The sequence below is a fragment of the Microcaecilia unicolor genome, chromosome 14 (genome assembly GCF_901765095.1).
Source record: "Microcaecilia unicolor chromosome 14, aMicUni1.1, whole genome shotgun sequence".
NCBI lineage: Eukaryota > Metazoa > Chordata > Amphibia > Gymnophiona > Siphonopidae > Microcaecilia > Microcaecilia unicolor.
In genome coordinates this window covers 3,612,186-3,622,242 of record NC_044044.1, presented here as the reverse complement: position 1 = coordinate 3,622,242, position 10,057 = coordinate 3,612,186, and the positions used below count along the sequence as shown (strand labels likewise).

General features: G+C 41.7%; 1 protein-coding gene across 1 annotated transcript; it reads left to right on the top strand.

Moving 5' to 3' along the window:
• The first annotated feature begins 796 nt into the window (after positions 1-796).
• Positions 797-1,774, top strand: LOC115458156 (olfactory receptor 1019-like). The gene has a single exon (XM_030188009.1). It carries the CDS (start codon positions 797-799, stop codon positions 1,772-1,774), a length of 978 nt encoding a protein of 325 aa, XP_030043869.1.
• Positions 1,775-10,057: the final 8,283 nt, after the last annotated feature.

Here is a 10,057-nt window from a genome sequence, read left to right as displayed (position 1 = left end):
TAGTGGTTAGGGTGGTGGACTTTGGTCCTGAGGAACTGAGTTCAATTCCCAGCACAGGCAGTTCCTTGTGACTCTGGGCAAGTCACTTAACCCTCCATTGCCCCATGTAAGCTGCATTGAGCCTGCCATGAGTGGGAAAGCGCGGGGTACAAATGTAACAAAAAAAAATACATATGTATGGACATAGAATATGTGCTAACATCCTGAGCAGGCATGATGTTTGCATCTTTAATCTAAGCACTTTTGCTGCTGGATTTGTGGAATTTTTGCACATAATTTTTGCACATAATTTAATTGAATAACAAGCCTATTAGTGCCTATATAATTGAGATTTTAACAAGAAATTAGTGATAATTGGATTTAATAAAAAATTGTGTGCTTAAATTTAGGTGTGGGATCCATGCGTAAATTTTATGCACAGGTCTAAGAAAGGGGGCATGGCTATGGGAGGGCCATGGCAGATCGGGGGTATTCTTTGAATTTCTGCACATTTTTATAGATTAAAGAGGATTTATACCAAGGGTTCCACTGGTGTAAATGGTCGCTCCTAAATGTAGTTGTAGTTTCCAGCACTAAGCACTATTCTATAGATCGACTTCATAGACAAACATCTCAATGTCGATTTATGCCACTTTTTGAACGTTTTTCTGTTTTGAAAATGAGCCCCTTAGTTAGAAACAGGCTTTGTATTTAATACATGTAAATTTTTGTATTTCATTTTTTTAACATTTCTTTTTACTGTGCCCTTATCTTGTATTTTTTCCTTTTGCAGCACACAAGGCACAGATACAGGCAGATGGATAATCACACCCATGTGACAGAATTCCTTATTCTTGGGTTCTCGGAATTCCCAAAGCTGCAGCTCCCTCTCTTCACTGTCTTCTCACTCCTCTACCTGATGGCTGTGATGGGGAACCTCCTTGTTATCTGGACAGTATGTGCTGATCGACACCTACACATCCCCATGTATATCTTCTTGGCCAACTTGTCTGTCCTAGACATTGCCTCCTTGACAGTTACTGTGCCAAAATTACTGGCAATCCTCCTGACACAGAGTAATACCATATCTTTCACTGAATGCATTGTACAGATGTATTGCTTTGTGTCCTCTTTTGAGATAGAATTTTCCCTTCTTACTATCATGGCATATGATCGTTATGTTGCAATATGCAATCCACTTCGTTATACCATCATAATAAATAAGAGAGTCTGTACCCTTCTGGCAGCTGCCTCATGGATAACGGGTTTACTAGAAACAATACCACACACTATTGTTACCTCTCTGTTTCCTTTCTGTGACTCTAATGTAATCAATCACATTTTCTGTGAACTCACAGCACTATTGAAACTTTCTTGCAGAGACACCTCAGTCATTCAAATTATGAACTTTGCAGAGGGGGTGTTTGCAGTCTTCGCCCCATTTATCCTCACTCTGACATCCTATGTGTTTATCATCTCTACCATCCTGAAAATCCGTTCTAAAGAGGGAAAAATCAAGGCATTCTCTACCTGCTCTTCCCACTTTACAGTCATCATTCTCTTATATGGGACTATAATGGGAGTCTATATGCAGCCCAAGTCAGGAGACTTGGAAAAACCAAATAAGCTACCTTTCGCATTTTATATATTTGGTCTCCCATTGTTAAATCCTCTGATTTATAGTTTGAGAAGCAAAGAGTTAAATGTGGCCCTAAAAAAATTCTTGAAGAAGAAACTAATATTTCAGTCATTAAATATTCTGAGAAGCCCAAATCAAATCAAAACTAAAAGATAACCACCATAGCATTGTTACCTTCAATCAGAACATATTTAAGGGTATGTTTACTAAGGCACGTTAGCGTTTTTAACATGCCTTTAAAGTTAAGGTGCATTAAACACTAACGCTATACATTCCTATACATTAGCGTTTGACTTGTGTTAGCATTTAACATGCGTTAAAAACGCTAACGCGCCTATAGCGCATCTTTGTAAACACAGGTGTTAGTGAATAAAGATTTTTCATTATGATGATAAGGAGGATGATGAGTGCTTATAGCCCACTTCTCTTCCTAAATTAAGGTTCAGAGTGGGTTAACAACTACCATGTAAAAAATCAGCACAATCTATATCTAACAATTTAAATGATCACTTTCCTTCTGCTCCTTGCTTTCCAGCTGAAGTTAGAGAGAGCCTCCACTGGTTTACTGGAGCCTGGGACTTCCTTCACAACTACTAGCCTATTCTATAATCCCATCCTAACTCATCTAGCCCTCCCATGACAGTTTCAGACCTTAGATGAGGGCCATGTACAAAGGTTCTAGCCAGGATCTATTGTACAGTCATGGGGCCATTGTCTGACATCAAGAAGTTGCTGTTGTATGTTGGTTGTGTTAACCTCCTAAGAGGTGTTATCACTTTCTCTGTGCCATTCCTTGCTTCAGCGTACTTGTAGACAGAAATTAACCCGAGAATTGATTCTAGTCTTGTTTAGTACTTTTGACTGAATCATCAGAACAGCCCAAGGAAATTGGGTTGGGGGGGGGGGGGTCGATATTCAAAGCAATTTAACTGGCCAGAAATTACTTTTTGCTTGTTTGGGGCTAACCACTCATATTCGGCAGCACTTAACTGATTAGTGCTGCTGAAAATGTCCAGTTAGAGCTGGTTATTTCGGGGGGTGCAATATTCAGCACTTAACCAGCTATGGGAAACCACATAAAGATAGGACTGACTTTCATGCAGGCCTATTTATATGGTTACTTTGAACAGTCAAGTGCTGAATATTAGCACTTAAACAGTCAAGTGCTAACTCCAGCCCGTTTATTTTGGGAGTGTTCTAGGGTGGAGTTAGCACTTAACTGGTTAAATGCTTTACTGGCCAAGGTAACCTCATAAGTAAGCCTGCATGAAAGTCAGTCCTATCTTTATGCGGTTTGCCATAGCTGGTTAAGTACTGAATGTTGCATTTAACAGTTATGGTTTTGCTTGCTTCATACACCCAGAAATTCAATACTGGAGCTCAGACGTGGCATGGCATTGAATTTCCAGATACAACACTAGTGGTGGTCAGCCACCAGCTGAATATCAACCCTTTGGTTTACTAATGCAATTGTTTCTCAAGAAGAGTGGGAAAGATGATAGGTATAAAAATGAGGGCAAATAAAATGTTTATATTTATGTTTAGCAAAGCTTGATATTGTGCTATTACTTCAGCCAAGCGGTTTACAAAGCAATATTAGTCTTTAATATGGTCTGAGCAGAAAATTGGGATGAATGGTAGCAACCTGAGCAAGGTGGAAATAAATTAATGTCGAGAATCATGAATGAAGAGAGCAAGGTATGAAGGAGACAATGAGACAAGGCATGACACAAAAGAAATAGATACGTGAAGGAAATCAGAGCAGCAGACACATTTATTTGTTTGTTTGTTGCATTTGTATCCCACATTTTCTCACCTATTTGCAGGCTCAATGTGGCTTACATTATGCCGTAGTGGCGATCGCCATCGGAATGAGAAATACAGAGTGGTATTGCATTAAAGTTCATAAGTTACAGAGTACTTTAAGCAGTCAGGTATAGAGAGTTCATTTCCGGAATGAGAAATAAAGTGGTATTGCGTTAAATTTCAATGGTGACAGAGTAAACTAAGCAATCAAGTATCGAGGGTTCAGTTTTGTCCAGTCCAGGCAAACCTTTAGTGAGCTCTAGGCAAACATGCATATTGGGAAAGGTTGCCAGCTGGATCCAGATTTTCTTGGCAGGGTTGATCCCAATCCTGGGTTTATCCCATTGCATAAAGGGACTTTCTTTTCTTGGTGAATGCGACAGGGAAATCAGAATTACAAGTCCCTGCATACAATGGAGTACACCCAGGAGTGAATAAACCCTGTAAGGTAAATATGAATCCAGTTGGCAACCTTAATATTGGGCCTCTAATGTACTATAAATAAATATGGATCATTTTTCAAAACATTTATGTGGTCATACTCAGAAGCTACCCACTTAACCTCTTTTATTTTACAATATTTGCCACTGGCGAATGGATAAAAAACAAGTTGATTTATGGTAAAAATGTACCTCTTTAGGATGTAAGAGAACCACAGCAATGGAAAGAACACCAAAGCCCCACATAAGAATCACAACCAGGTGAGAGTTGGGAACAGGGTCTGGCTTTTCAAAACAAACCAAGAACTCTCAATATGTAGTAAAAAAAAAAACTTTTATTAGACAATGACTCGACACGGTACCGTGTTTTGGCACACACATGGCTGCTTCAGGAGTCTGCACAGATGTAAATGAATCACAGTTATGAACATATAGACAATCACAAATGTTAACATATAATAATTATAATTTTTAAAAATATAAAATGAATTACATAATAAATATATAATAAAAACATTCAATAGTGGTGTTAAGGTAATAAATATGGAGTATAGACAATGAATCAAAGAAGAAGGTAAGTGAAAGTGAAGTATATAGTGAAAAACAAATGAAAGGTGTGACATCTTTTTGATTGCTTAAAGCAGTGTGGTTTTTCTAGCAAAAAAGGTGCCGGTACTGAAATGCCAGGCCACTCTTCAGGGATGGGGTGATCACTGAGTGACCCACCCCACAATAGCCAGGCTCCCTGCAACCAGTCACCGAATCTATGACAAGGCAGCATTGGTGTGTAGAGCCTGAGCTCTTTCATTAAAACTTGGGGACCATGGGTCAATTTTAGTAGACAATGGAAAAGGTGCCGGTACTCAGTACCCCCAAGTACCCCCTCAAAAAAAGCCCTGGCTTAAAGTGAGATGAAAGTAAAAATCAAATGAGAGATGTGAGGTAAGTGAGATACATGAGTGTCATCTGAAATGAACGTTGTTTAAGAGAGACAAATAAATGAATAAAGGGTCCCTTTTACTAAGCCGTGTAAGTGTCTACGCGTGCCCAACGAATGCCAAAATGGAGTTACTGCCCAGCTACCACGTGGCTCTTGTGGTAATTTCATTTTGGGGGCATGTCCGATATGCACATCTGAAAAGTAATTTTTATTTTCAGGCATGCATATTGGGCACGCGCCAAGCGGCATTTGACACATATAGGTCATTACCGCCCGGTTACCATATGAGACTTTACCACTAGGTTAATGGCTGGCGGTAAGGTCTCAGACCCAAAATGGACGCGCAGCAATTTTCATTTTGTCACACGTCCATTTTCGGCAAAAATGTTTTAAAAGGCATTTTTTTTTACAGGTGCGCTGAAAAATGGATCTGCCTGCACAGAAAACCCGCGCCTACATTACCGCAGGCCATTTTTCAGTGCACCTTAGTAAAAGGACCCCAAAGTTAAGTGTCTTATAAAAACAAATGCTAAGGTGAAAAAACGCCATCAAGAGTCGCAAAGGTGAAAATATGGATAAATGAACTAACTTTAGTAAAAATATTTGGCAAACGCAAATATTTTCAATGGTATGTCTTTAAAATAAGAAAGTTGTTGGTCTAAAAGAAAAAAAGTGAGACAATATGAACCTTGTGTGTGAATAATTTAGTGTGAAGTAAAAATATTATTACAATATGAGTGAAATAAAATGTATGTTGAACGAGGCATATGGAACAAGTACAGGTAGATCGCGGGACAACAGTGTGAAAATAAGTCACACTAAAAATATGCTTATTGAGGCATATGTGATGGATATAGATAAACACTAAAAGTTAAAAAAGTAAATTCTAAGTACTGGTAGATGTGTGTAATGTAATAAAAAGTAGTGGAATGCTTGTAATCTTCTAAGTGAATCCTGAATATTTGACCATCAGAGCATACTATTAAACTTATTAATAAGCCAAGAGAGCTGTATGTGTAGCGTAAAAAACATTTTTATGTTAATATTTCTTTATTAATTTCAATTTTAAACAAAGATAAACCTCTTTGAATAGATACATCCAATTCAAACAACAGAAATAAAAGGAAATAATCTATACATCAATCTTATATTGAAAATGGGTTTTATAGTCCACTAGAATGGTATAAGGAGATCAAGGTGGATTGAAAAACCAAAGGAAGTTGGCTTAACCAAAGTAATTAAAGGAAGACAAGCATTAGTTTCTAAATTTTAAGTTTTTTCAGGACTCATGGTTTGGAGTGGAATCTGGTTCCTCTTCATATCAAGGAAGGACCACAATTGGTCAGGTTCGAAGAATATATATTTTTTATCCTTGAATATCAGCATACATTTGCATGGGAATCGTAGCTGGAAGACCGCCCCTATATTAAGGGACTCTTGTCTCATATCCAAAAATTTTTTTTTCTTCTCTGTTGTGTCCATCGTGCAATGTCTGGAAATATAGAGACTTTACTTCCTTTAAAGTCTGGATGAATATCTTTAAAATAAAGTCTCATTAAAGATTCTTTATCTTGCAAAAAGACGAAAGTAACAATTAAGGTTGCTCTAGTCTCTGTATTATCCATCGACTGCTCTAGAAAGTTTGTTAAGTCCAAAATTTCAGATGGATTAATCTGTTTAAGAGTGTCTTGTTTTGGGGAGGTCTTCATTTCCAGGTAATATATTTTTTGAATTGGGGGTAATGATTGATCAGTGTATTTATATACCTCTTTTAAGAACTTCACAAACATATCCTTAGGAGTGACAAATTTGGATCTTGGAAAATTTAATAATCTTAAATTCAGGTTTCTTGACAAATTTTCAAGGTTCTCAAGCTTCCTATGAGTTAGAATTCGATCCCCTGAAATTAATGCTTGTTGTTGAGACATTTTCCCCATTTGTCCTTCCAAGTCAGTTTGTTTTTCCAATAACCCCTCAGTCTGAGATTTTAATGAGTTTATCTGTGCAGAATTATTCAAGGAGACAGTAATAAATGAGGTACAGACCTTGTGAAGTGATTCCAGGGCCGTCCAAATCGTCTCCAGCGAAACCTCCTGGGGTTTAATCAGAGGCTGCATTGCCAGAACACAAGAAGTTACTTCTTCTTGTGTAGTTGTTATCGGCGAGTCCTCTAGGATTTCCCCCGGGGATATTCCGGTCGTACGCTGGGCTCCTTTTGCCAGCCCCAAGTTTACATCGGGCATCGCTACTGCAGCCGGAGTGCGCCACTCCTTCGAATCTGCGCTTCTATCCGCAATCGGCACAGCTCTTCCGGGTGCATGCGGTGGCGTCGGGGTCAACGGTCCCAGCGGGCTGAGCGAGAAATCGCTCTCCAGAGCGGGGCTCTTCCCAGCCCCACTAATGGAAACGTCCGCGTTCGGAGTAGAAACCCAAGATGCCGGCAAAGACTGCTGTCCAGGCAAGGAAGTGCCCTGCTTCGGGAGGAGTGATCCCTTCGGCTTGCCCTTCCTTTTCGGCATTTTTCATCGAAGAAAAGGTAAATTGTAAAGGGTTATCAGGAGCGTCTTAATCATGCATCTTGCTTGGTCGCCATCTTGATCAGGTTGCCGTAAAAAACATTTTTAAAAACATGCTAAATGTGTGTCTTGAGCCTATGTAGATGTAGAATGCTAAACATACACTGTGTTAAAGAATAAGATATACATATTACCGGTTGTGACAGACAAAGAGGGGCATTTTCAATATGACATCTGTCCGACTTTAGACATTTTGCAAAAATCATCCAAAATCTGAACAGAAGTTCATTTTCAAAAAAAAAAAAAGTCTATCTTTTGTTTTTGAAAATACTGTTTTTAACAAGGTTTTTTATTTTATTTTATTTTATTTATTTGTAGCATTTGTATCCCACATTTTCCCACCAATTTGCAGGCTCAATGTGACTTACATTTGCCGTCATGGCGGTTGCCATTTCTGGGTAACAGAATTACAAATGGAGTTGCGTTAAGGTGCATACATATAAGGTAACATCGATGAAACATATCATACATGAAACAGTTCATGGTATATATATATGTTATGGCGAAAATGCTTAACTAAAGAGTAAAGTCTACGTCCAGGATGTCAAATTTCTGTAATATCCACAGTAGTACAGAAACGTTGCACTGCAATGAACGACTGTCACGTTCGCATTCCTCACCCCGCCCTGATAGGGCTCCTTCAGTGTGCAGGAGTTCCGCCATCGCTTCCAGTGCTGGGCAGGGCGGTCAATGCCCTTGGACAGCGCTACTCCCCTGGTCCCGACATGTGTCTCCGCGCTCCGGTGCGCTGATAGGGCAGCATCCAGCATCGCCTCAGAGGCAGGGCCCTGCCACTTGCGCTTCAGGATTGGCCACTTTCGCAAGCTGTCTTCTGGTTGCTCCGCCCCTTGCACTTTGGGATTAGCCGGTTTTGAAGGCTGCTCTCTTCCCTGTCTCCTCAGCCTAGCACTGCCAGGGTGACTCTGATTCTCATTTCTATTGGAGCTCCTTTTCTTCTCCTTGTCCTATGGCAGCTCTCCCTCCCAGCTGGTTTACTTCTGACGTCAGGCGCCCACACTATTTCTGAGTACCTCTTCTCTGCCTCGGGGCTTCAGCTTCTATTTGGGTAAGCATTACTCTTTGGTGTGCTACTATTTCCTTTATCTCCTGGCTACTGAATCTCTGTCTGCACCTGGATTACTCTCTGCCTGCCTGCCTGCCTCACGCTGTCTGCACCTGGATTACTCTCTGCTTGCTGCCTGCCTGTTTGAAGCTGCCTGCACCTGGATTACTCCCTGCCAGCTGCCTGCCTGTCTGACGCTGCTTGTACCTGAATCACTCCCTTTCCTGCTGCCTGTCTGATGTTGCCTGTAACTGGACCATCTTTCTGCTGTTCCACTTGGCCGATTCTCTCTGTACCCCTCTTCCTGCCTCTTAGCGTAAGTCCTGCTGGCTGCCTGCACCTGGGGGCTCAACCTCTGGGGAACCTCATTCACCGCAGGTGAACCCCGGGGTTGTTTGGCCACTAAGCAAAACCTAGGTCCGCCTCGGTGGACCCAGAAGTGCTCTACTTGGTACAAGAACTCAAAGCCTGACAGTAAGCCGAAGCCATGATTTCGCTGGACAAACCTGACCTGACTGATCTGGCCCAGGTTCTTCAGCAGCAACAGGTCCAGCTGAATCGCCTGTCTGGAGTCCTGCAGTACGTTTGTTCCCAGCTGTCTAGACTTCAATCCCAGAAGCAAGATCCGGCAGTGCCGCCCGGACCAGGTTTTACCCACTCCACGGCTGCGGCTCCCTGAGCCTCCCTGGTTGATGGCACCCCTACTGCTTGCCGAGGGTTCCTCAACCAATGCCTTATGCTGTTTGAAATGCAGCCCGCACTCTTTTCCTCGAACTCAAGATCACTTATATAATATCCCTGCTTTTTGGACCAGCTCTGACTTGGGCCGCTCCTCTATGGGAGCAACGGGATCCATTACTCACTGATCTTGGGGAATTTCTTCGCCTCGCTTCACCCTATGCTTGGAATAAACTCCCTGAGCCCATACGCCAAGCCCCCTCCCTACCCATCTTCAAATCCTTGCTCAAAGCCCACCTCTTCAATGTCGCTTTCGGCACCTAACCATTGTACCTCTATCCAGGAAATCTAGACTGCCTCAATCTTGATTGACTGCACTTTTTGTCCTTTAGATTGTAAGCTCCTTTGAGCAGGGACTGTCCTTCTTTGTTAATTGTACAGCACTGCGCAACCCTGGTAGCGCTTTAGAAATGTTAAGTAGTAGTAGTAGTAGTAGTTTTCGATGTCCCTGGACGTCCGTCCTCGGTAGCTGTAGAACTTCTTCGGATTCAACAAGGCAATTGTTCCGTAGGTGCCTATGCTGTACACTTCCAAACCCTAGCCTCCGAGGTAAGATGGAACCAGGAGGCTCTCACATCCATATTCTGGCAAGGATTAACCGACCGGATCAAAAACGAGTTAGCCAGCTGGGAACGTCTGACTACGCTGGATGCCCTGATCACCCTCTGCATCCGTATCGATGTACAGTTTCAAGAAAGGACACAGGAACGTACTGCTCAGCGCAGGTCACAGAGGCCACCTCCTCGAATGCTGCGTCTTTCTTCTCCCAAAGGAGCCGCTAGCTCCACCTCTGGAACCCCTGAAGAGCCAATGGTTATCGGACGGCATCACCTCTTTGAGAAGGAGAGGGTTCACTGTCGGGACAATCAACTCTGC

Bases quoted from the DNA above. Each gene is read 5' to 3' on its own strand.
- LOC115458156 (XM_030188009.1), top strand. From the start codon at position 797: ATGGATAATCACACCCATGTGACAGAATTCCTTATTCTTGGGTTCTCG.